The sequence below is a fragment of the Macaca nemestrina genome, chromosome 17 (genome assembly GCF_043159975.1).
Source record: "Macaca nemestrina isolate mMacNem1 chromosome 17, mMacNem.hap1, whole genome shotgun sequence".
In the NCBI taxonomy this organism is placed as follows: domain Eukaryota; kingdom Metazoa; phylum Chordata; class Mammalia; order Primates; family Cercopithecidae; genus Macaca; species Macaca nemestrina.
This window is the reverse complement of record NC_092141.1, coordinates 1,299,686-1,326,119: the sequence shown is the minus strand read 5'-3', so window position 1 is coordinate 1,326,119 and position 26,434 is coordinate 1,299,686. Positions and strand designations below refer to the sequence as shown.

The following is a 26,434-nucleotide window of genomic DNA, read 5'->3' as shown; positions in this document are numbered from 1 at the left end:
ACATGACTCCCTGGAACTAGATCATGTTTGAGATTGTTCTGAGGCAGAGATGGCAATAATAAGCACACATGCCTCTGCCTGTTGTCCTTTGCCGCGGCAGACATTGCTAATCACACATGCCTCTGCCTGTCATCCTTTGCCATGGCAGACATTACTAATCAACCAGAGCACGCTTTCTTGCTAGACTTGGATGTGGCTTTGTAATCCTCCACCCAGTGTTGACCCATGTGACCTCTCTTGATAAGAGTTGGCATTCGGAATAACACCTGTATTCCATTGCTAGCCTGAAGGATATTGAACGTGGATAGTCTAGAAGGGAGGGAGGAGTGTGGGGTGGGGAATAGGAAAATGTGAGCCCAGCCAGGAGGGCTTTGCTCTTCTTGATACCCAAGTGGTTTGGGATGTTTGACAACATGAATCGTCTAGGCCAGAAGCCTGGTAAGGTGATGGGGTGGAGTTGCTCCCTGCAGGCGGGACAGACCCCAGAACCCAGCTCTCATCACTCCATGTGCTCCACGTGTGTGTTTCCTAGTCAGGCTTCTCAGGAGCAGGGATCGTTCTTGCTTCTGGCAAGTTCTCAGTCAACCCCTGTCAGTGGTTCTGTGGTTCTGGACCCAGGAGTTGAGGCTGGAAGAGCCAGGCTCTCTCTAGCTCATGGCTCCCTTTGGCTCATTTGCAGGAAGCACCAGCAGTATGACTGTAAGTGGTACATTCCCCTGGCCGACCTGGTGTTTCCGTCCCCCGAGGAATCTGAGGCCAGCCCCCAGGTGCACCCCTTCCCAGACCATGAGCTGGAGGACATGAAGATGAAGATCTCTGCCCTCAAGAGTGAAATCCAGAAGGAGGTGAGCAGAGCTTGGTATCTGAGCCTGGGGCCCTTTGAGCCAGCTGTGCTGGGGGAGGTGGAGGCGGGAAGTTGTAAGGTTTGAGAGTTTGAGAGGGAGCCTTGAGTGTGTAGTTACTAGGGGAAAGACCCCAACTACAGTAGCTCCAAGCAGATCGAGGGGGTCAGTGCTCAGGATTTCGTGGGGCTAACATGGAGAGTGCCCTGGAAAGCAGTGCATGTTGAACACGATAGAAAGGGGAAGCAAGCAGCCAGGCGCAGTGGCTTACACTTGTAATCCCAGCACTTTGGGAGGCCGAGGCAGGTGGATCACCTGAGGCCAGGAGTTTGAGACCAGCCTGGCCAACATGGCGAAACCCTGTCTCTACTAAAAGTACAAAAATTAGCTGGGCATGGTGGTGGGCGCCTGTAATCTCAGCTACTTGGGAGGCTGAGGCAGGAGAATGGCTTCAACCCGGGAGGTGGAGGTTGCAGTCAGCCAAGATCATGCCATTGCACTCTAGCCTGGGCAATAGAGTGAGATTCTGTATTTAAAAAAAAAAAAAAAAAAAAGGCAGGGGGGTTGGGGAAGCAAGAGAAGAAAAAGGAGGCTTTTGTAAGGAAAAGCAGGACCTGTGCAAGGAAAAAGACCTGAGAGGCCTCTCAGAAACTGACAGATCAAGTAGGCAAATAAATAAGGAGAGAGAGAACCTGAATGCCACAATTAACACGCTTGGCGTAAAAATGCCAAGAAGCTTGTGCCCTGACAGAAAACTGAGATTGTTGTCACACATGTGTGCAACATTCACATTTATCCTATAACAGGCCACTAAGGAAATCTCAACATTTTTCTAAAAGTTGATAGCATACAAGTCATGTTCACAGACCACAGTGGAGTAAAATTAGAAGTGAACAAGAAAATTGGTCAGCCTGGGCGCAGTGGCTCACACCTGTAATCCCAGAACTTTGGGAGGCTGAGGCGGGTGGATCACCTGAGGTCAGGCATTCGAGATCAGTCTGGCCAATATGGTAAAACCCCATCTCTACTAAAAATACAAAATTTTCCAGGTGTGGTGGATCACGCCTGTAATCCCAGCACTTTAGGAGGCCCAGGCAGGCAGGTCACCTGAGGTCAGGAGTTCGAGACTGGTCTGGCCAACATGGTGAAACCCCATCTCTACTGAAAATACAAAATTAGCCGGATGTGGTGGCTTGCGCCTGTAATCCCAGCTACTCAAGAGGCTGAGACAGGAGAATTGCTTGAACCTGGGAGGCAGAGGTTGCCGTGTGCTGAGATTGCGCCGCTGCACTCCAGCCTGAGCAACAGAGTAAGACTCTGTCTAAAAAAAAAAAAAAAAAAAGAATATTGGTTTGGAAAGTTCAAACTGACAAGGTAAAGAGGAAATCAAAATTCAAAATGGGAACTGCAAACTGTTTAGAGCTGCCTGGAAATGAGTGTACTACATACCAGTGTGCATAGATGCAGCCAAAGTGCTATTTAGAGGAACATGCATAGCCCTCAGTTCACACAACAACAGTGTTCAGAGGAACATGTAAAGCCCTCAGTTCACATAACAACAACAGTGTTTAGAGGAACATGTAAAGCCCTCAGTTTACGTAACAACAGTGTTTAGAGGAACATGTAAAGCCTTCAGTTCACATAACAACAACAGTGTTTAGAGGAACATGTAAAGCCCTCAGTTCACATAACAACAACAGTGTTTAGAGGAACATGCATAGCCCTCAGTTCACACAACAACAGTGTTCAGAGGAACATGTAAAGCCCTCAGTTCACATAACAACAGTGTTTAGAGGAACATGTAAAGCCCTCAGTTCACATCATAACAGTGTTTAGAGGAACATTTTAAAGCCTTCAGTTCACACAACAACAGTGTTTAGAGGAAGGCACCGCAAGAGGAGCCTCCCAGGGAGCGGAGGAAGGGCCTGGAGCTGAGGAAGGGCCTGGAGTGGAGGAAGGGCGTGGAGCGGTTTGGTCAGTCTGGTCTCTTTTCCTCACCTCTCAGGTTCAGCTTAGGCCTCACCGCCCCTGGGAAGCTTCTCTGACACCCACGGCCACCACAGTCTGCATTGGGTGCCCTGTCCCCAGATCCTGTGGCTTTTTGTTTACCTGTGGCTTTGCTTAAATGCTACTGAATTATAATTGCATTGTCAGCCTCTTCTCTTCCCCAGTAGAATGTGAACTCCACTGACAGCGCTGTTTTCTTCTGTTTTATGTTCCTAATACTTAACACGTAAAAAATAGGTACTTAGGGCCCAGCACGGTGGCTCACGCCAGTAATCCCAGCACTTTGGGAGGCCATGGCAGGTGGATCACTTGAGGCTAGAAGTTCAAGACCATCCTGGCCAACATGGTGAAGGCCCTTCTCTACGAAAAGTACAAAATTTAGCTGGGTGTGGTGGTGGGCGCCTGTAATCCCAGCCACTTGGGAGGCTGAGGCAGGAGAACTGTGTGAACCCGGGAGGTGGAGGTTGCAGTGAGCCGAGATCGCGCCACTACACTCCAGCCTGGGCAACAGAGTGAGTGAGACTCCATCTCAAAAAAAAAAAAAAAAAAGGTACTTAATAAACAAACAATTATTGAAGAAAACATGACCAGATGGCCTCTCTAAGGATTCTTTCAACTCAAGCATCTCTCTTTGAACAGGGGAAAGAAAGATCACCATTATAACCCAGGAGTGTTCAGGGCCAGGGATGTCCTAGGATGGGGGTACATCTGCCCAGAGGGAGCTCCCTCACCAGCACAGCTGTCCCCCTCCTGAACCGCTGGGCCCTGCCCACAGTCCCCGCCCAGGAGCATCCTGTGTGCCGGTTTCTCACCCGCCCGGGAGTCAGCAGGCTTCCTGCCCCCGCTGTTGCCCCAGCTGTGCAGACGTGGCCTTACGCCCAGTCAAGTCAACACTCACTGAGCCCCACTGGCTGCAGTGCCTGGGGTGCGCCGGGTGCCTCATGGATATCCCTGTCCAGTGGAGGAAGCAGATACGCCCCTTGCTGACCACAGAGCGTGGCACATGTGGTGAGTCACTAGAGAGGCACAGGTGCCGTCCTCTGAGTCATGGAAGAAGCAGTGATTTGTTCTTTTTTTTTTTTTTTTTTTTTTTGAGACAGATTCTCACTCTGTCACCCACATTGGAGTGCAGTAGCATAATCTCGGCTCACTGCAACCTCTGCCTCCCGGGTTCAAGCAATTCTCCTGCCTCAGCCTCCCAAGTAGCTGGGACTACAGGTGCACGCCACCATGCCCGGCTAAGTTTTTGTGTTTTTAGTAGAGACGGGGTTTCACCGTGTCAGTCAGGCTGGTCTCGAACTCCTGACTTTGTGATCCACCTGCCTTGGCCTCCCAAAGTGCTGGGATTACAGGCGTGAGCCACTGCACCCGGCCTTGTCCTTTTAATAATAATTTTTAAAACTTTCGTGTTTTTTCTAATCACCAGTGTAATACTGGCTTGTTATAAGGAGAAATGCTCATAGTACCAGCATGTACAGGGTAAAGCTGGTCGCCACCCACCTCCCATTGCTAACAGCTGGAGGTGTGTTCTTCTGAACTCTTCTTTGCTTATACTGGTGTGCACCTGTGTGTGTGTGTTTGTGTGCGCACGTGTGTGTACAATGAGACTAGACTACACGTGCTGTTTTGCAACTTCAGCATTTCACCCCACGGTGGGTCTTTGAGCCCTTTGGATGTATCAGATTCTTTTTGAGATGGAATCTCGCTCTGTCACCCAGGCTGGAGTGCACTGGTGAGATTTTGGCTCACTGGAACTTCCACCTCCCGGGTTCAAGCGACTCTCCTGCCTCAGCCTCCCGAGTAGCTGGGACTACAGGCGCCCGCCACCGCGCCCGGTAGTTTTTGCATTCTTAGTAGATACGGGGTTACACCATGTTGGCCAGGCTGGTCTCGAACTCCTGACCTCAAACGATCCGCCCACCTCGGCCTCCCAAAGTGCTGGGATTTCAGGCGTGAGCCACTGCACCCGGCGGCATCACATTCTTTTTAACAACTGCATCCCGCTCTGTCGCTTGACTGCATGCAGATGTTTCTGGATATTTGGATAGTTTCTGATTCTTCGCTGTTAGCAGGCGGGTCGACAGTAAACACCGCTGCGCGTGTGCGTCTCTGCAGTAGATCCCCTCCGGGGGGAGGGTCAGGGCAGAGTGAGTGTGCCCTTCATTGTCAGGCTTATGTCTGAAAAAGCTGTGACCGATGGCATTCCCCCCGCGGTGTGTGAGGGTGACGGTCCCCCACAGTGTCACAACACTGGCTGGGAACATTCGTTACAATTTTGCCAGTCCAGTGGGTTAAAAGAACAAAACGCTCCAGAGATGAATTCTAACTTAGGAGCTTGAGGATGGCCTTGCACGCTGAGACTTGAAGCATAATCGCGGTTAATAAAAGGGAGAGGATCCTTTATGAAATAGACAGAAACTGGGAACACTGAGGGAGCAGGCTCTGCCCACAGAGGATGAATGGCTGGTGAGGGAGGGAGGCTGAGCTGAGGGGGCCGGGTGGGTTGTCCGCGGGACAGGGGGGCCAGAACCCTGCTGTGGGGGCCTCGGTGCCAGGCTGGCAGGCGGAGCTTCAGGCTGAAAGGTGTCTGAGGTTTTCCTAAGCAGTTGTCTCTGTTGTGCCCGGAATTGAATGTGTGGAGGCAACAGAGTGACAGTCCAGAGAGGCTAATGCTGCTGTAATATTTGTGTTATTTAGGGTTCCCAAGAGAAGGAGGCATAGCACCCCGCCCAGGGCCACATGGGGAGGCGCCAGCTTTGAGCAGGAGGCAGGAGTGGAAGGAAAGTGTGGCCACAACTTTTCCGTGGAGAAACAGGGCAGAGCAGGGAAAGGGCTTGGCACTGGCTGGCTTCTGTTACGTTGGCAGCCCTGGGCTAGAGGGGTGGTCTCTAGTGACCTGGTCCCCGGCCCTGGGTGACGTGGGGTAGAGATGCTGGCTTGGTGAGTGAGCGTCGGGTAGAGAAGGTAGCTGGGGACATGGGCTCTGGATCAGTGGGTGTGTGAATGACAGCTGTGCTCACAGGGCGTCACTGACAGTCTTAGAAATTAGCGAGCCCTGCGGGGGAGCAGTTACTCACCCCGGTACCCGCCTCTCCTGCCACAAGATGTCAAAACATCATGAAATACGGAAAATGTAAAGAGCACGATTAACACACAGCGGAGTGTCGTGCTTAGTGCTGCTTGTGAGAAAGGCCCGAGTGTGAGCGAAACCCTCTGTGTCCCCACGTCCTACAGAAAGCCAACAAAGGCCAGAGCCGGGCCATCGAGCGCCTGAAGAAGAAGATGTTTGAGAATGAGTTCCTGCTGCTGCTCAACTCCCCCACAATCCCGTTCAGGATCCACAATCGGAATGGAAAGGTCAGGAAGGGTGGGGTTGAGACCAAGACAGCCCCTTCCTTAGTCCAGAGCGGCCTAGTCTATGGCTCCTGGCCCCAACCTGTAGGAACCAGAAACTCGGGCCCCTCTTCTTAAGGAGGCTGCTGTGGCTCCAGCTGTTGACTCACTCTCCCCACTTGTGTGGAATGAGTGCCCTCTGCTGGCCGTCCCTGGCACGGCTGCTCCTGTCACTTGGCTTTCCAGGAAGGAGCTTCCCCTTCACCCACACACCCCCAGCTGCCTCCTTCTCCAAGGTCAGCCGTGCCGGGATAAGGAGGAGCTTTGGGCCGGGTGCGGTGGCTCACGCCTGTAATCCCAGCACTTTGGGAGGCCGAGGCGGGCGGATCACCTGAGGTCAGGAGCTTGAGACCAGCCTGGCCAACATGGCAAAACCCTGTCTCTACTAAAAATAGCAAAAATTAGCCGGGCGTGGTGGCGCACACCTGTAATCTCAGTTACTCGGGAGGCCGAGGCAGGAGAATCGCTTGGGCCTGGGAGGCGGAGGTTGCAGTGAGCCGAGATTGTGCCACTGCACTCGAGCCTGGGTAACGAGTGAAACTCTGTCTCAAAAAAAAAGAAGGAGCGGCCGGGCGCGGTGGCTCAAGCCTGTAATCCCAGCACTTTGGGAGGCCGAGGCAGGTGGATCACGAGGTCAGGAGATCGAGACCATCCTGGCTAACACAGTGAAACCCCGTCTCTACTAAAAAATACAAAAAACTAGCCGGGCGAGGTGGCGGGCGCCTGTAGTCCCAGCTACTCGGGAGGCTGAGGCAGGAGAATGGCGTGAACCCGGGAGGTGGAGCTTGCAGTGAGCTGAGATCCGGCCACTGCACTCCAGCCTGGGCGACAGAGCGAGACTCCATCTCAAAAAAAAAAAAAAAAAAAAGAAGGAGCTTTGGTGGGGTCCCCAGTATCTGGGAATACGTTTGGCCTGACTGTGGTCACCCACTGCATTCTCGTCTCTCTTCAGAGTTACCTGTTCCTACTGTCCTCGGACTACGAGAGGTCAGAGTGGAGAGAAGCAATTCAGAAACTACAGAAGAAGGGTAAATTCCTGCCCCTTCCGCACTCCCCGAATATGTCTGTGGCAATGATGGGCCTTTTGTATTTCTAAGTATTTCGTGTCCAGTATCACGTCTTTGGCCCTCACAGTCACCCTCAAAGGTGCCGGGGATGGGCATTTAAGGATGTTGTATATTGAGACCCGAAGAATCTAAGTGATTGGCTTAAAGACATGATGATTTAGTCCTGGGACTGGACCCAGGGCCCAGCCTGGGCTTTCTCTTTTTCTCTCTGCCCCTCTTTTTCTCTTTCTCTCTCTCACACACATACACACACACACACACACACACACACACACACACTACATACACACCACACAGGCTGGGTGCGGTGGCTCACGCCTGTAATCCCAGTCAGGAGTTTGAGATCAGCCTGGGCAACATGGTGAAACCCCATCTACTAAAAACACAAAAATTAGCCGGGTGTGGTAGCGGGCACCTGTAATCCCAGCTACTCAGGAGGCTGAAGCAGGAGAATCCCTTGAACCCAGGAGGCGGAGGCTGCAGTGAGCTGAGATCACAGCACTGTACTCCAGCGTGGGCAGCAGAGCGAGACTTATTCTCAAAAAACAAAACCAAAACACATACATCACACACACACACACACACGCACGCACACACGCAAACCTCTTCAGTCAGATTCTCCTACTCTGACCCCTCTGACAGCACCTATACCCATCCCCCTGTGTCCACAAATCCTTCCCCCTCCCTCGCAGGGACCAACTCTGCCCCAGGGATTAGGCCGTCTTCCTGCAGCCCCCAGGGAAGAGCAGAGGGTCCTAGTGGACCAGTGCCCACGCTCCCTTCTCTCTCGGCTCTCCCTCCAGATCTCCAGGCCTTTGTCCTGAGCTCAGTGGAGCTCCAGGTGCTCACAGGATCCTGTTTCAAGCTTAGGACTGTACACAACATTCCTGTCACCAGCAATAAAGACGGTAAGCTTGGGAACCTGAGGTTGCCCAACCGGCAGGTCCCAGCCCCCAGAGCATGGCCGGCTTCCCATAAGGACCCAGGCAGACACGTAGCTGTAAATGGCTGATCCCTGCTCGGCTGTGCTGAGACTGTTCACTGGCCAGGGACACAGAGAGCCTGGGTAGGGGCGACTGTCTCCTGAGTTTCCAGATGACCTGGGCTTTTCCTCGGGCCGCTCTGTCTGGCTTGGGAGAACTGGCACCCTGGTGCACTGAGATTGTGCTGTTAATATATTCATGAGAGAGTGGAGCCGGTGGATAAAACGGTGTATGGGAAATGAGGCTGGAAGTTTCCAGGGACCAGCTCTTGAAAGGCCTCAAATGCCCAGCCAGGGAGTTTGGAGTTCATCCCGTAAGTCCAGGAGTCTGGGGGCGGTTTCGAGCAGTGGGGAGCTGTGATCAGGGCTGGGAACTGACCAGAGTGGGTGGGTTCTCGCTGCCTGTGTGCTGGAAAAGGGTTCACTTTGTGAACGGGGTTCTGAAGGCAAGCTTTCCTCGTCATAGGAGGGGCATCTAGGGACCCCTGTGTCCCAAGCGGGGGCAGAGCTGGGCCTTCTCTCTGCCATTAGCAGAATGATTTCTCATATCGGTCAGTTTTCACTGCCAGGATAGGCAGGATTCGGAGGGAGGGACCGTAGCCATGGGGAATGGTACTAAGTCCCTGGGCCAGGATGGTGGGTGTGCTGGACACCCCCAGGCTGAGTGGAGGAGAGAAGGACCCTCCAGCCCTCCCCTGGGCAGCTCACATCCGAGGAAGCAGTGGCCTTCGGAAACTTTTTCATCTGGCCACCAGGTGGTGATGTTGGACCAAGACTCAGCTGAGTCTCATCCCCCATCTGCCTCCCGCCGGCCTGGGGTGGAGGCCGAGGGACCCGCTGACCACCCTCTGCCCTGGGGGCTTTTCTCTCTTGCAGACGACGAGTCTCCAGGACTCTATGGCTTCCTTCATGTCATCGTCCACTCTGCCAAGGGATTTAAGCAATCAGCCAGTAAGTGCCCTAGCCAGGACGAGGTTGGGTGGGCCATTGTGGATCCCGCACTGCTCTGCTCTGCCCAGGATGGGGGCCTGCCAGCGCGCCTTTAGGCATGGGGTATTCCCCTGAAGGCCAGAAACCAGCTCCTCGTGGCAGGGAAGTCACACTTGCCCTTTGTCTCCAAAGTCCTCTTTCTCAAGCCCTCCCTGAAGCTGCCTGAAACCTAGGGGCCGGGCGCGGCGGCTCCCGCCTGTAATCCCAGCGCTTTGGGAGGCCCAGGTGGGCAGATCACCTGAGGTCAGGAGTTCGAGACCATCCAGGCCAACATGGTGAAATTCTGTCTCTACTAAAAATACAGGCCGGGTGCGGTGGCTCAAGCCTGTTATCCCAGCACTTTAGGAGGCTGAGACGGGCGGATCACGAGGTCAGAAGAACAAGACCATCCTGGCTAATTCGGTGAAACCCCGTCTCTACTAAAAAATACAAAAAACTAGCCGGGCGAGGTGGCGGGCGCCTGTAGTCCCAGCTACTCGGGAGGCTGAGGCAGGAGAATGGTGTAAACCCGGGAGGCGGAGCTTGCAGTGAGCTGAGATCCGGCCACTGCACTCCAGCCTGGGCGACAGAGCAAGACTCCGTCTCAAAAAAAAAAAAAAAAAAAAAAAAAAAAAGCCAGGCATGGTAGTGGGCAGCTGTAGTCCCAGCTACTTGGGAGGCTGAGGCCGGAGAATCCCTTGAACCCAGGAGGCGGAGGTTGCTGTGAGCTGAGATCGCACCACTGAACTCCAGCCTGGGCGACAGAGCAAGAATCCTTCTCAAAAAAAAAAAAAAGAAACCGAGGGCAACAAACACGTGGACTCCAACTTCATATCTGCCTATGACAAGCTGTGTGACCTTGGGCAAGTTTCTTAACCTCTCTGGGCCTCCACTAAAAGCCAATCACGCTTGTGAATTTTGACAGGAGAGCAGGCTCGGATATGATGGTGTGTGTGCAGCGTTCCCTCTTGTCTCCTCTATTTGTAGATTCGTCGTACTAAATCTGTTTTTAGTGTTTCACAAAGTACGATTGCACTTCTTTTTTAATTAAAAAAAAATTTTTTTTGTAGAGACAGGTTCTTATTATGTTGCCCAGGCTGGTCTTGAACTCCTAGGCTCAAGCCATCCTCCCACCTCAGCCTCTCAAAGTGCTGAGATTATAGGTGTGAGCTGCTGTGCCCAGTCTGGTTGCACTTTGTTTTTTTTTTTTTTTTTTTTTTTTTTTGAGACGGAGTCTCGCTCTGTCACCCAGGCTGGAGTGCAGTGGCCGGATCTCAGCTCACTGCAAGCTCCGCCTCCCGGGTTCACGCCATTCTCCTGCCTCAGCCTCCCGAGTAGCTGGGACTACAGGCGCCCGCCACCTCGCCCGGCTAAGTTGTTGTATTTTTAGTAGAGACGGGGCTTCACTGTGTTAGCCGGGATGGTCTCGATCTCCTGACCTCGTGATCTGCCCGTCTCGGCCTCCCAAAGTGCTGGGATTACAGGCTTGAGCCACCGCGCCCAGCCTGCACTTTTAAAATTTAATTTAATTTTATATTTTTGAGACAGAGTCTCACTCTGACCCCCAGGCTGGAGTGCAGTGGTGCGCTCTCGGCTCACTGCAACCTCTGCCTCCTGGGTTCAAGCGATTCTCCTGCCTCAGCCTCCTGAGTAGCTGGGATTACAGGTGCCTGCTACCATGCCCAGCTCCCGCAGTGCTGGGATGACAGGTGTGAGCCCCCGTGCCCGACTTTGTTGCACTTTTTCTCTACTTGTTACCCGCATGGGAATTTGTGAGTCAGTTAGACAGCTGATAGTTTCTACCTATTTGCCAGAGGAGGTAACTGAGTTACAGAGAGGAGAAAAGACTTAACATCACAGAGGATCAGAAACCCCGGGCTCCTGGCTCCCTTCCCACTCCCTGCTCCTCACTGGCAGGTGGGGTCTGCCCTCGCCCCTTCCCTGCAGCGCCCCACACAGAGGTGACACTGTGGGCCCTCTGCCTTTCCCAGGAAGCCTCCCTGAGTTCCTGGGGCGAACTGGCCTCCCTTCTTCGTGCCCCCATCCCGCTCAGGGCAAGCCGGTTATAGCACCTGTCGCACCTGTCGTGCTGTTTTGTCACTTACAATTTGCCTCCCACTGAGTTCTCTGAGGGCGGGAACTGGGTCTCCTTTACCCCGGCGTGAACAGGAGCTCAGAAATGTGGAATGAAGTTGTTAATTTACACAGCACCTGCCGTGCACCTGGAGAAGATGAGACCGTGGCCGGCGTGTGGACATACTCACATGGTCAAAGCCCGTGGCGTGTTCAAAGCCTCTCAGTCTCTGGCCCGCTCTGAGCCTCCGGCGTCCTGCCGAGGTCACGGAAACCATCCCCATTTTACACACAAGGACACTGAGGCTCGGAGGGGCTCCAGGTTCCTTCCTGGGGTCAGGCAGTAGCTGGTGGTGCAGCAGAATCCACGTCTTCCGGCACCAGAGCCCGACCTCTTCCCTTTAGGGCAGTTCTTGAAGTCTGGCCAGGACCCCCACACGGCCACTCGGGCTGCTTGTTAACGTGGAAGCTTCCTGAACTCTCTCCAAACCCACAGACCCCCCTTCTGGGGGCTGCTGCTCAGAAGCTTCTGGCTAGTGAGCTCCGTAGGACCGTCCCACCCGTGTGTGGACCAGGCGCCTCCACTCCGCGGCCACCAGATGCCACCCCTCCTCCCTCTCCTGCTTCCCGCTGGCTGGGAGGTCCTCACCTCAGGGAGCCAGGCCCGTGGCGTGGAGCAGGCGTTCTTCCTCCAGCCTGAGCGGGTGTCAGGGGCGGGTGTCAGAGCCGGGCTGAGCTGCTCCCAAATCTCTCCTTACCCCCAGATTATCCTCACTCCCTTCTCCCCCGCCGCCCCTGACCCACTCACACGTCTGTTCTCACTCAGAGGTGAGGCCCTGTGTCTTCAGCGGTGGTAACCTCAGGACCTCAGGACAGGCAGGCCCAGGGTGTAGGCACCATGACTGTTCCTGCTCTGCAGACAGGGAACCCGGGGAGGGAAGTGAGGTGGTTTGTGCAGAGCCGGGGTGTGGCCCAGATGGTCTGACTCTGGAACCCTCGCTCTGACCCTGTGAGCCGTCCCCAGCCCCTTCCAAACCCTGCTCTGACCCTGTGAGCCGTCCCCAGCCCCTTCCAAACCCTGCTCTGACCCTGTGAGCCGTCCCCTTCCCCTTCCGGAACCCTCGCTCTGACCCTGTGAGCCGTCCCCAGCCCCTTCCAAACCCTGCTCTGACCCTGTGAGCCGTCCCCAGCCCCTTCCAAACCCTGCTCTGACCCTGTGAGCCGTCCCCATCCCCTTCTGGAACCCTCGCTCTGACCCTGTGAGCCGTCCCCATCCCCTTCTGGAACCCTCGCTCTGACCCTGTGAGCTGTCCCCAGCCCCTTCCGGAACCCTCGCTCCGACCCTGTGAGCCGTCCCCAGCCCCTTCCAAACCCTGCTCTGACCCTGTGAGCCGTCCCCAGCCCCTTCTAAACCCTCGCTCTGACCCTGTGAGCCGTCCCCAGCCCCTTCCGGAACCCTCGCTCCGAACCTGTGAGCCGTCCCCAGCCCCTTCTAAACCCTCGCTCTGACCCTGTGAGCCGTCCCCTTCCCCTTCCGAAACCCTCGCTCTGACCCTGTGAGCCATCCCCAGCCCCTTCTAAACCCTCGCTCTGACCCTGTGAGCCGTCCCCCAGCCCCTCAAGGAGGGTTTGCTCACACTGACATCAGTCGATGAGGACAGCACTTCACGGCCCGTCTCAGACACACAGACCCCCTCCCTGGCCTGGCCCGGGCCGGGGTGCTCAGCGCCTCCGTGTTGTTCGCCTGCGAATCCGCCGCACCCACGTTCCGTGTGTTCTGATGCCCACCTGGGTCTCCTTTCTGTTGCTCCAGCTGGAGGCTTCTTGGGGCAGCTGCACTCTCCTTTCTGTGGGAAAGCCATTCTTGTTTTTGAGACAGTCTCGCTCTGTCTTCCAGGCTGCAGTGGCGAGATCTTGGCTCACTGCAACCTCTACCTCCCGGGTTCAAGAGATTCTCCTGCCTCAGCCTCCTGAGTAGCTGGGATTACAGGCACACGTCACCACACCTGGCTAATTTTTGTATTTTTAGTAGAGACGGGGTTTCACTGTGTTGGCCAGGCTGGTCTGAAACTCCTGTCCTCCGGTGATCTGCCCACCTCGGCCTCCCAAAGTGCTGAGATTTATAGGCATGAGCTACTGTGCCCGGCCAGGGAAGCTGTTCTGATGGAGAACAGCCCAGCTGGGCAGCTCCGGGAGCCAAGCGGAGTAAGCCACCTGCACCGTCTGCCCGCACTCTGACCTCTGCCTTGATTCACGCTGCAGAGAGTTGGCGGTGGTGCCCCAAAGGCCCCCCCTCACGGCCTCCGGTACCCTGGGAACAACCTCGGCATCTCCCTGGAGGTGGGAGGACTGCCGGGGTCTGAGCCCAGTGGGGCTGTGGGTTTGCAGAGGGCCTGGGGTCCGGGCCGGTGCTGTGGCCTCAGCAGTTGTGTCCCGGGATAGATTTTCAGCCTGAAGGCCAGGGTTCAAGATGGAAATGCCGGGGAACGCCCCTGGCCCTGCCGTCCCGCCCCAGCCTCCCACCGCCTTGTTACCTGGAGCACTTGGTGGTGGTCAGACCCTCATTCGCCGTGTGCTTGCTGGGTTCCCAGGCCTGTTCTTGGTACTGCGGGTGCACCGGCGGGCAAGAAAACTCAGGCTTCTCCAGTGTGGTGTTTATGTCGTGGGGGGAGAGAGACTAGGGACGCACGGGTAGAGCAGATCCCTTTGGTTTATGTTAAGTGCAGCAGAGGAAACCATAGCACCCTGGGCTTGGGGGGGTTGCTCCGAGCATTCAGGACCCAGAGGCAAGTTGCTAAACGCCTCCAGCACCTCCCACCCCAGAAATGCCACTGTTGAGACCTGGGCACCAGTGTTATGGGGAGAGGTGGCACCAGGGTGCTCAGTGAAGAGTTTGTGGTAACGTCTCCATGGTGAGGAAGATGCAGACACAGCACAGTTGAGGGCCCTTTAGAGGGAGGAGGAGGCCAGAGTGTGGGTTGGGCCGAGGTGAGGAGGGCAGAGCGTGGGATGGGCTGAGGTGGGGAGGGCAGAGCGTGGGCTGGGCTGAGGTGGGAAGGGCAGAGCGTGGGCTGGGCTGAGGTGGGGAGGGCAGAGCGTGGGCTGGGCTGAGGTGGGGAGGGCAGAGCGTGGGCTGGGCTGAGGTGGGGAGGGCAGAGCGTGGGCTGGGCTGAGGTGGGGAGGGCAGAGCGTGGGCTGGGCTGAGGTAGGGAGGGCAGTGTGGAGTGGGCTGAGGTAGGGAGGACAGAGCCCCTAAGAAGGGGGCAGGGAAACAGGAGGAGCCAGATGGTCCAAAGCTTCAGGGAGGCGAGAGCCAAGGTGCCGTCCTCAAGGATGTTGGAAAGGACAGATGTGATGTCCCCCTCCATCCTGAGCGCTGCCCCACCGGCCCCACCCTGGCCCCACTCATACGGTATCTCCGTCTGTCCTTCCCCACAGACCTGTACTGTACCCTGGAGGTGGATTCCTTCGGCTATTTTGTCAGCAAAGCCAAAACCAGGGTGTTCCGGGACACAGCGGAGCCCAAGTGGGATGAGGTGAGTGGCAGGGGCTGGTGTCTCTGCAGGGACCCTCGAGTTTGCCACTGAGTGTGCCCCCACCGCCCTGAGTGTGCCCCCACCGCCCTGAGTGTGCCCCCACCGCCCTGAGTGTGCCGCCACTGCCCCATGCCCATGGCCTGTCTGCTGGGGACGGCCAGGCCCATTGGTCAGACCAGCTCTGCCTGTGCCCCCCTTTCTGCCCCCTGCTTCTGTGGTTTCTGATCACGGTGTGTGTCTGGGTGTCAGACCCTGCGCCGTCAGCTCAGGCCCCAGACTCCATCGGCGACGGGAGGCCTCTCGGAGCTCCAGAAAATCTGACGTGTTCCTTGTGGGCCGTGCTTACTCAGTCCTCCTTGCGGAGCTGAGGGGCCCGCACCTGCCGGAAAGCCAGGCCTCCCAGCTTCGGAGGTTCAGGGCCCTTTGTCCCATCTTTCCCCAGGAGTTTGAGATCGAGCTGGAGGGTTCCCAGTCCCTGAGGATCCTGTGCTATGAGAAGTGCTATGACAAGACCAAGGTCAACAAGGACAACAACGAGATCGTGGACAAGATCATGGGCAAAGGGCAGATCCAGGTGAGGCCAGGGTGCCACGGCAAGGCTGGGGAGCCTCCGGGAGGCGGTTCCAGTTGAAAAGGAGTCCTGGTCAAGGAGCCTGCTCTTTGGTGATTTTGGTTCCAAGCTGGTTGGAGGAAAGTTCCTCAGGAGGTGGTTCTCCCCTGCTAGAGGTGGCCGCTTGGTGTGGCCTCGGAAGCCCAGGTGTGTGCCTGGCGTCTCAGGTGGGTCATCCGCGCTTCTGCGAGATGGAAGCAGCCAGCTTTGTTTTCACACCCCAGCTTTAGTCTACGGGTGGCTTTTTCGCGGAACGCCGTAGTGAGAAGGATTCTGAGGCTGCGTCGGCGAACGGGGGGAGGAATGCTGTGTGTGAGGAGCAGTGTCTGCCGTTGACGGGGGCCGGAGGGAGGCACACGGACCAGGCGTTTGCTGTTCTGCCCGAAGGACTTAGGGGCCGTCTGGTTGGCTCGGGGGCCGGGGGTGGTCTCTGACCTGTTGCTGGGGTGGCTGGACCTTACTCAGCTGTGTTGGGAGCCTGAGGTTTCGGGTGGGAACTTGGGTGTTAGTAGAGGCTGCACCTCAGGTTAAGGGCGTTTATGCCACTGGGTGCAGTGGCTCATGCCTGTAATCCCAGCACTTTGGGCGGCCAAGGCAGGTGGATCACGAGGTCAGGAGTTCAAGACCAGCCTGACCAACATGGTGAAACCCCATCTCTACTAAAAACACAGAAATTAGCCGGGCGTGGTGGCGTGCACCTGTAGTCACAGCTACTCAGGAGGCTGAGGTAGGAGAATCGCTTGAACCTGGGAGGCGGAGGTCGCAGTGAGCCGAGATCGCGCCTGGGTGATAGAGTGAGACCCTGTCTCTAAAAAAAAAAAAAAAAAAAAAGAGCATTTATACCTCAACTGTGCTTTTGGCTCCCTACAAACATAGGTAGGAAAAGGGCCTTTGTGTGTGCTGCGCGTGTCTCTGAAACATTCTGCCAGTTTTGAAGATGGCTGCTATTGACCAGGCTATTAAGAGAACTAGGCTTGGGAGCGGGAAAGGCGTGGCGTGGTGGATTCACACTCCCATCTGGCCCCTCAGGTAGCCTCTCACTGTCCCGCAAGGGGTCTGGTTTGGGGGTAGATCCTGTGATCATGAAATGAAGGGAGACAGTAACTAACACGTACTAGGATTGAGCCTCGGGCGTTGGGTGCGCTGGGCTTCTTAACGGTAGCCCTGGACGTGTTCCAGGCGCAGGCCGTGATGGCTCCGTCTACAACAGGGGGCTGAATGATGCTTTTTAGCAGGAAGCGTTTGTTCTCTGATATATTGTCAGGGCCACCGAGTTGGGTGTCTGGCTCTTACCTGCAGGTCCTTGGTAGCATTGCCCCCGGGGAGCCGTGTGGGTCTCCCACTCCCCGCCCCGCCTCAGGCTCCAGTGTTTGAACCAGGGACCCCACATGGAGGGGCCTGGCCTCCGCCGCATACACTCCGTGTTCTAAACACGTCTCTTTCCAAAGATGCTGTGGGGCCGGCACCCTGCTTCTCAGTACTCGTCGCCAGGGAGACAGGGCTGCCAGGCAACTGCCAGCCAGTCCTTCGTTATTTGGAAAATGGGCTCTAGAGATTCAGTCCCTGGGACCTGCTCTCTGCAGGGATAAGGGGTGAGAGCCCCATCCTGGGACAGGCACGGAGGGGTTCTGGGCTGGCTCGTCCAGCCCCGGGAGACGCCCAGGCAAGAGACAAGAGTGGCCGCCACGCCACACTCCCTGGGCCACTGGTGTCTGTGGAAAGGAAGAGTTATGGGGGTGTGCCAGGCAGCCAGCTCTGTGGGCACGGCGGGCCCCAGCCCCTCGAGAACTCAGCCTCCAGGGCCCGAGGACACATTCCCCCACCTGGACTTCAGCCCCATCGCCTCCCTCCTTCTCACTCAGTTCTGTGGGCACGGCGAGCCCCAGCCCCTTGAGAACTCAGCCTCCAGGGCCCGAGGACACATTCCCTCACCTGGACTTCAGCCCCGTCGCCTCCCTCCTTCTCACTCAGCTGCACAAGCCCCGGGAGAAACACACCGTCAGTCACTGCAAGCCTCTTGGAGACGGGAGCAGATGGAGGCCGTGGGGGAGGGAGGAAGCCAGGTTACGTTTGGCAAAGCAGAAGGCAGAGTCTGGTAAGGGAAATGTTTTTGTGTTTAAGCTTCGAGGAATGTTAAATGCCTGGGAGTTGATATTAAAAGAAACACAAACCTTCCTGCTGCCAGCTGACCTGGGTCTGTGAGCGGGCAGTTCAGAGCCAGCGTCCCCTGGAGGCCTTTGAAGTCCCCCAGCACTCAGCGTGCCAAGGCCCGGCCCTGGCCCTCCGCCGCAGAACCATCTCACCAGCTTGCTCCGATGGGGAAGGCATCCCCCGGGGGCGTGGCTCAGAAAGTCTCGCCTGTGACTGCCCTCAGAGCCACTGCGGATGGCCAGGCTGGGAGAAGAGTCGAAACAGAGCTGTTCCCACGAACCTGGGCCCCACGGAGTCATGGAACAGTCTGTCCCCACAGCTTGTCCCTGCCTCCCCTCCAGCCACGCATCTAAGGAAGGGAACTGGCACTGGCCTCTGGAATGCCGTTTTGCTGACCCCCAGCAGGCGCTGAGGACATAGTCGGAGGTGGCTTTGAGATAGGGTCCAGCCCTCAGGGATATTCACAGGGCCTGAAGGAAAGGCAGGAGGAGGAGGAGGGCTGCCTCTGGGGCCCCCACTTCTCTCTAGGCCCCCTCCCACCAGCCCATCCAGAGAAAGCAAGGGCCTTACGGCCTAAGCGCAGGCGTTTGCTGCTGTGATGAGGCCCCCACTCTGGGTCGCCTGTTGGGGCAGTGGGGCAGGAGTCGGAGCGGCGGGCTGGGGTGGGGGCAGCATTTAGTGACAGACAGATGGCAGCACGCGTCACCGGTGTGTGTCCAGCACTCGTGCTCCCGGAGGCCACTTCCCGAACGTCATTTCCTCGTGTGATCCTTGTCGTGGTCCTCCAGGGAGAATGACAGTCCCTGTGCCCCATTTTACAGATGAGGACACTGGGGTACTGAGGTTAAGTACCTTGGTCAGGCCACCTCTGCGTACGGTATGTGGGGAAGGCCATGCTCCCTTCTCTGTGCAGTGGCCCCACGTCTCAGGCCTTTGTCGACAAATCCCCCAGCCCAGCAGAGGGCCGTGGCGTGGCTGGTGGCCTGGAGAGGCAGCTGAGGTGCTGCTTTATGGCATAAGGCAAGCCTCCTTTGTTTTGGAGTCCCCGGGGCAGGGGACACTTGTGCCTGGTGCCCCTGGGAGGAAGGAGAGGAGCACACGTGGGAAAGAGCAGGAGGCGGTGGGCAGATCACAAGGGCGGGAGTTCGAGACCAGCCTGGCCAACATGGCGAAACCCCGTTCCTACTAAAAATACAAAAATTAGCTGGGCCTGGTGGCTGGGCATGATCCATAATCCCAGCACTTTGGGAGCCCGAGGTGGGCGGATTACGAGGTCGGGTGTTTGACACCCCCCGCCCTGGTCAACATAGCGAAACCCTGTTTCTACTAAAAATACAAAAATTAGCTGGGTGTATGGCTCACGCCTATAATCCCAGCACTTTGGGAGGCCAAGGCGGGCGAATTACGAGGTCGGAAGTTTGAGATCCGTCTGGCCAATATGGCGAAACTCCGTCTCTACTAGAAATACAAAAATTAGCCGGGTATGGTGGTGTGTGCCTGTAATCCCAGCACTTCGGGAGGCCAGGGCCAGGGGATCACCTGAGGTCAGGAGTTCGAAACCAGCCTGGCCAACATGGCGAAACCCCCTCTCTACTAAAAATACAAAAATTAGCCAGGCGTGGTGGCGGGCACCTGTAATCCCAGCTACTTGGGAGGCTGAGGCAGGAGAATCACTTGAACCTGGGAGGTGGAGGTTGCAGTGAGCCGAGACTGCTCCATTGCCCTCCAGCCTGGGTGAGACAGAGTGAGATTCTGTCTGGGAAAGAAAAGAAAAGAGGAGGAGGGGCACTTAGTGTGATCTGTGAGGTCCCAGCTCCGCAGGTGCAGGGTCCTGGCCTCAAGGGACCCACTGTCAGATTGGAAAGAAGTCTGTTGATCCATGTTCTCCAGTGAGAAGAACGCAAGATGCCAGTCACAATAGCCGTGCACACATTGGGAGCCCAGGACGAGCCCAGCACGGTGCTAAATGCTTCCGTCTGCTGTCTCAGGGGATCTTCTCAGGACCCTGTGGGAGAGGAATGGCATCACAGCTAGAAAGACGAGGAAGCTGGGGCTGAGGAGCCCGGCCAAGGCCATGTGCCCAGGAGTGAGCCAGGGCGGGCAGCTGGCTGCAGAGCCCATTTCTAGATGCCCCGCTGCCTCCTGCCGTAAGAAGACGGAAGATTGTCCCGCAGGAATTCGAAGGCAGAAGGGTCACCCTGGGCTGGAATTAGGGAGGCTTCAAGGAGGAGGTGGAACGAGAGTGATTTGGCAGCCCTGGGTTTTTTAATTCCGGAAGCAGTGTTTGTATGAGAAAGAAAATTGTAGTAGAAGCAAAGAGACTTGAAGCATAATCAGAAACCATCCCTACTCCCACTCCTCCAAAGCAGCCAATTTATTCTGTGCCTTTTCCCTTCTCGAGGTATACACATTTTTATAGAGATTTAATCAGGGCCTGGATTGTCTGTCTGTATATTTTCACGGATTATTATAAACCTCCTCTTTTTCTAGGGCTGTATGGAGTCTTCCTAAGCACCTTTTTGGAGACTTTGTTAAAAGTAGTTTATATTGTTTATAGAAATCGTTGTATAAAACGGCCAGCGCAGTTGCTATGCTAAGGCTCTGTGTTATTCTAGCAAGGTGGGCAGGCTCTGCATCTCCAGAAAGGAGTAGGGTGGGCATTCCAGGGAGGAAGGAATGTGAAGGGAGGGTCCCAGGAAATTCAGGAGCCTCAGCAGGGGTGGCGCGGGAGCTGTGAGCAACGCCAGTAGAAGGAATGAATAAAAGGAGAGGATTCGTGGGGTTTTGGCCGGAAGAAGTCTTTTTTTTTTTCTTTGAGATGGGGTCTCTCTCTCTTGCCCAGGCTGGAGTGCAATGGCGCGATCTCAGCTCACTGCAACCTCTGCCTCCCAGGTTCAAGCGATTCTCCTGCCCCAGCGTCCCGAGTAGCTGGGATTACAGGTGCCCACGACCATACCTGGCTAATTTTTATATTATTAGTAGAGACGGGGTTTCACCATGTTGACCAGGCTGGTCTCGATCTCCTGAGCTAAGGCGATCTGCCCGCCTCGGCCTCCCAAAGTGCTGGGACTACAGGCATGAGCCACCGCGCCTGGCCTGGAAGAAATCTTAGAGGGCATTTCATACAATCCTGTTTTTTGGAGAGAAGGAAATGGACACCAGCAAGGGTGAGCGAGACAGCCGCAGTCACAGAGCTTGTTAGTGGGTGAACGAGGGCCCCAGACTCAGGGACGCCATCCCAGTCCGCTTAGCAGGGAGCCCCCCACCGCCCGGCTCTTGCCCCTGCCCCCCACGTAGTCTGCCCTGGTTCCTGGTCCCAGGGGACTCCAGTCTGTTTATCCTACTCTATTTCCAGCCTTGCCGTTGGAGCGACCTACCCGCAAGCTGATTAGCATATTCCCAGGGTCCGGCCCTTCTTGGCTGGCTGGCTCTGAGGAAAGAGCTTTCCCTTGGGGCCCCACAGCTAAGTTTCTGCCACAGTCCCCAGACTGGAGAAGGGTCTGAGACCAAGGAGCTACTTAAACCCGAGGGGCCCTCTGCACCCCCTGCCTGCTCCCCGGCCCTGCTTCATCCTTCCCTCGCTCGCTCGCCGCAGGCTGCGGACAGCCCTCACCCCACACTCCACCTCTGCTGCCTGTGCCTGGGAGGCAGCTGCACTTCCCCACGTGCCTGCCAGGGCCGCCCTCCCTGGGCACAGCAGCACTGAAGACCCTGTGGTGGGAGGGGCAGGTTCTAGGCCAAGAAGGAAGCTCCAACGCCTTGATGCTGGGGCCCCGGCTCACCCTCACCCCCGACGGCAGAGTTTGGGGGCGGTGGCTCACCCTCACCCCCGATGGCAGAGTTTGGGGGCGGTGGCTCACCCTCACCCCCGACGGCAGAGTTTGGGCCTGATGGGGTCCTTCCCCTTCCTCCTTTTCCTTTCCAAAGCTTGGAGCCTGTGTCTGACGGGAGGAGTGGCAGGAAGAGGTAGTTTCTTTGACATTCTTGACCTGCCAGCTGGAAGCTTGAGAGAGATTAGAGATATTAGAACTGACACTCTGAGGAGGTCATGAAGGCCAGTCCCCTGCTTTGGGACTGGGAATGGCTCACAAAGCCCAGATTGGCAAATCCGATGGTGTCTACACCCTCTTTCTTTCTATTCTTTTTTTTTTTTTTTTTAAGACGGAGTCTCGCTCTGTAGCCCAGGCTGGAGTATAGTGGCGTGATCTTGGCTCACTGCAACCTCCGCCTCCCGGGTTCAAGCAATTCTCCTGCCTCAGCCTCCCGAGTAGCTGGGATTACAGGCGCCCGCCACCACACCTGGCTGATTTTTGTGTTTTTAGTAGAGACAGGGTTTCACCGTGTTGGCCAGGATGGTCTTGATCTCCTGGCCTCATGATCCGCCCGCCTTAGCCTCCCAAAGTGCTGGGATTAAAGGTTGGAGCCACCGCGCCCGGCCAAATTTCTTTATTGATCCAATGGGGATAACTATTCCTACTCCACCTTCAGCACTAGCTTAAAGGATCTCACGTATCTGGAAGAGCCAGTCGGTGCTGTGACATGCATGTCCACACTTTTCACGAGTTGACTCACTTGTTTCTGTTTATGATACATCTTCTGAATGGCAGGCCCTGGGCTGTGGGTACCAAGAATGACCAGGACCTCACCATCTGGTAAAGAAAACAAGAGAACTTAGGCCAGGCACAGTGGCTCACGCCTGTAATCCCAGCACTTTGGGAGGCCGAGGTGGGTGGATCATGAGGTCAGGAGATGAGACCAGCCTGGCTAACAGGTGAAACCCCATCTCTACTAAAAATTAAAAAAAAAATTAGCCAGGCATGATGGCGGGCTTCCGTTATCCCAGCTACTTGGGAGGCTGAGGCGGGAGAATTGTTTGAACCAGGACCCGGGAGGTGGAGGTTGCGGTGAGCTGAGATTGTGCCATTACATTGCAGCCTGGGCTACAGAGCGAGGCTCTGTCTCAAAAAAAGGAAAGTGAGAACTTGGATCATTCAGCCAGTATTGCCAGGGTTTTGAGGCCAGATGGATCTTGTGGGGCTGAGTCTACCTTTCTCCGTCATTAGTTGGGAGAACAGAGTGAGTACCTTTGCCTTTCTGAGCCGCAGCTTCCTGACCTGTCAGATGGGCTGTAACGAGGACTGAATATGAGGGTCCATGAAACCCTGGACCCAGGGCCTGGGATGGAGTCAGTACTGGTTTGCCTTCAGCTGGCAGGTTCGGGCACCCTGTCCCCCACCCCCCTCCAGTGGTTCTGGGTGTCACTTGTCCAGCAGCCCCCTCCTAAAGGCTGTCACCTACAAGTGGTCCCCTGGGTCGGGGCCTTTGGCTGGCCGAGGCAGCATTATTTCTTAAGCTAATGGGGTCAGACTGGGCCTTGCTGAATCAACCTCAGAGTAGGGGCGGGGAAGTCAAGGTTGGGGCCCTCACCGCCTGCTGGCCTGAGGTTTCCCTACCATGACCCGGCGCGGCAGCTCTGAGCTTGGCCTGGTGTAGTCGGGAACAAGGGGCCTTTGTCAGCGGCTGGGGAGCAGCTTCTGGTTTCAATTACTCTGCAGAGCACGAGGAAGCTTGCAGCGAACGTGGGGCCGGAGCCCGCTGGGGCAGGAGGCAAGGGCTCCCCTGCCCCACTTCCCTCCCTCTGGCCCCGTTCAACTCTGCCTGGGGGTCCTGCGCATCCTGGGGACCCCGGAATCTTAGCCCAGAGCCCCTTCCCACTCCAGCCCCCTCGTTCTTCACGGGTGGTCCTGGGACCCCTCCCAGGCAGACGATCCACGTCCCTCAATGGGGGTCCTCAGTGCCTTCCCCCGTTCATCCTTCCAGGCGTCATGCATGGACCACACTGACCACAGCTGGGCCCCTGGCCCTGGCCTTCGTTCAACTGGGAAGGAAGACAGGGCTTTCCCTTTGGTTCCACCTCGCCTGTCCCCAACCCCTGTTGTGGCCCTCACAGCCCCCGTAGCTCCCTGTCCTGGGACACTGGAGTGGCCTCTCCCTGGAAGATCAGTCCCACGTCGGTGCCCACCAAGGCCAGGAGCGCATGTCAGGCTGCGCGTCGGCTCCTGGCGTAGGAGTGCTGCCCTCACAGCTGGCCCGCGTGGGGCTCCTCCCTCTGCCGCCACCCCCACCCCTATGCCAGTTCCCCAGGCACATGGGGACCCGGGAGGCTGAGCCCCAGGCCTGGTTCTACTTCCCCCTCACTCTCCACTTCCTCCCAGGGCCCCCTGACTGCAGCCATTGTACTGCTCTGGCCCCGCCCGCCCCAGCTGTTTCACGCACATTTGTTCTCCAGCCCAGACTCCCACCTGCTGTCCCTCTTCAAGGCAGGTCTGGACGCCTGGTTCTCCTTGGAGAGTGGGCGGCAGAGCCTGTCCTGGGTGGCGGAAGTCAGGGGCAGGGTCCCTCGAGAATGCCTGCCCTGCCATCGAAAGCTTTTCCAAACATGGGGCACAAACCTCTCTCGTCAGCCCTGCTTGGCCGCCCCCATCGCCCAGGTGTTCCTGATTTTGGGAGCCTGGTCTCTGCCCAGTGGATTCTGGGCAGGAAGCATCCAACGGGAAACAGATGGAGGCGTCAGTCGGCTCCGCCCGCTCCCCTCCACCCCTGGGAAGTGCCACCTCGTCAGGCAGGCCAGGCGCCCGCTCCCCCTGACCCACCTCTGAGGGGCGGGCACCACGCAGAGAAGCCGGTCCAGACAGGACCTCAGGAGCCAATGCAGTCAGGCCCTGAGAACATCCAGACAAACCAAAACAAAGGTGTTCTCAGCTCTGGGTGCCGGGCTCCCAGACTCAGAGGCACAGGACCCGGGTGGGTGCCGGGCTCCCAGACTCAGAGGCACAGGACCCGGGTGGGTGCCGGGCTCCCAGACTGAGAGGCACAGGACCCGGGTGGGTGCCGGGCTCCCAGACTGAGAGGCACAGGACCCGGGTGGGTGCCGGGCTCCCAGACTGAGAGACACAGGACCCGGGTGGGTGCCGGGCTCCCAGAGTGAGAGACACAGGACCCGGGTGGGTGCCGGGCTCCCAGAGTGAGAGACACAGGACCCGGGTGGGTGCCGGGCTCCCAGACTCAGAGGCACAGGACCCAGGTGGGTGCCGGGCTCCCAGACTCAGAGGCACAGGACCCGGGTTTGATCTCAGCTGGCCAACCTCGGGTGCCCCTTCAGAGAGTGTCGTCTTGGGTCTGTGGGCGTTCAGTAAACTCGCTGAGGCAAGAGCCGAAGACATAGATGGCTCCCCGGCTCCTCCCTGCAGGCGGAGGCTACTGCTTCCTCCTCGGAATCCAAAGAATCAGCCCCAGGGTTGTCCCACTTTCCGTGTTTTCTGAAAGCTTCGAGAGAAGGACACCACCGAAGGGTTGCTAGAGAATTCCTAGAGTTAGGGCTGAGGCTGCAGATGAATGCTGAGCGGGGGTCACCTTTAGGGTAGGCTCTGCTGGCCTCTCTCAAGCCTGCGACCACCACAGACTCACAGCAGCCCCTCATGGCCAGCCCCTGCCTTGCCATGGACAGTGGTGGTGCTGGCTGAGGGTCTAAGCCCCAGTGCAGCCTGCAGCCTTGGGCTGGGGCAGGGAGGGCTGGGCACAGCGTGTTCACGCCGTTGGAGGCAAGGCTGAGGTGCCCTGCCTTCAGGAAAGACCATAGCGTGACTGGAGATGCAAGACGACTTAGACAGGCCCGCCTGACCGACTAGACAGGCGCTGTTCCCTTGCGAGGCTGCCGAGGCGAACCCACAGCCACAGAGCAAAAGCCCCGAGTTTCCCAAAGCAGGGAGAGAAGTGGAGACAAGACATGAGCTGCAGGTTCAACGTCTGACCCGGAGGCGTCCTCACAAAGGCCCTAATCTCTCTCACCCCCACACATCCCCCACCTCGTGGGAGAGCGAGGCCCTTGGGAGAACTGCCTGTAGGGGCTGCTGGAGGCTGCTGGCGGCCCAGGCACAGAACCTAAGGTCTGAGCTGTAGATGCCTGAAAGGAGGGCAGGGCGGTGGGGTGTGCCTCAGATTCTGCCTGTGGGGCTTGGGAATTCCCGGGAGGGACGTGAGCCCCAAGGCAGGTGAGGGGTGGTGGAAAAGCAGGTGTGAACAGGTGGGCCCCACATCCCCTCTTCAGCCAGGGCCCCTGCTCTCTCTGCTTCTGCTTTTATCGGACGAGGTGGGCAGGGAGACTTTGGCATAAAATTTCATTTGGAAATAAAGGCAGGGGCGCATCCTCAGCAGAAAAGAAATGTCACCGGAGACCGTTTGTCTGTTCCGAGCTCCTGATTTGACAGCTGTGGAAACTGAACCCAGAGAGAAAAATGTGGCTGTTGAGTCCATAGGTCCCTGGCTCCCAGGGCCTGCTTCTGGCCACCGTGAGCTCGGAGCTTGGGTGGAAGGGAGGTGTTCGGGAATCCAGGATGAAGAAAGAACAGGGAGGCTCAGCCGACCCCATCCCACCTTCAGGTCTCAGCCCCTCCTGCCTCAGGCTGCCATGTCCGGCTGTGCTGGGAGACCCGGCCACACCCCGTCCTTCTCGGGAGGAGGAGCAGGCAAGCAGCCCAGGGGGCCTTCTGTGGCAGGGACAGCACACTGAGGGGCCACGCCCTGCCCACTCGGTCCCCCGGTGGGTTTTGTTCTAGATAAGCAAGATGTTCCCAAAGGCTCAAATGCATTTTTCACTCTTTTCTGTGACTAAATGTGCTGTGAGAATCGCTAGGGGTTGCCAGGAACGGGTTGTCAGGACACTTCTCCTGCAGCAGACAAGCTCTTGGGCTGTTTCAGTCTGTCCTCTGCATCTAGAACCAGCGAGCGCCCTGGTGACACCAGCC

General features: G+C 56.9%; 1 protein-coding gene across 7 annotated transcripts in view; it reads left to right on the top strand.

Annotated features, from left to right (window-relative positions):
• The window catches only part of LOC105471552 (ABR activator of RhoGEF and GTPase), a 231,096-nt gene that overhangs the window by 170,436 nt on the left and 34,226 nt on the right, over positions 1-26,434 (top strand). For 6 of the 7 annotated variants that reach the window (XM_011724082.3, XM_011724102.3, XM_011724084.3 and 3 more), the window contains 7 exons: positions 680-845; positions 6,084-6,206; positions 7,195-7,270; positions 8,113-8,217; positions 9,168-9,242; positions 14,772-14,869; positions 15,312-15,443. In XM_011724082.3, coding sequence (XP_011722384.3) covers positions 680-845; positions 6,084-6,206; positions 7,195-7,270; positions 8,113-8,217; positions 9,168-9,242; positions 14,772-14,869; positions 15,312-15,443 — 775 coding nt within the window. Of the gene's footprint in view, positions 1-679; positions 846-6,083; positions 6,207-7,194; positions 7,271-8,112; positions 8,218-9,167; positions 9,243-14,771; positions 14,870-15,311; positions 15,444-17,341; positions 18,245-26,434 lie in introns of those variants that run through there. The other variant, XM_024789803.2, reaches the window with a different exon arrangement.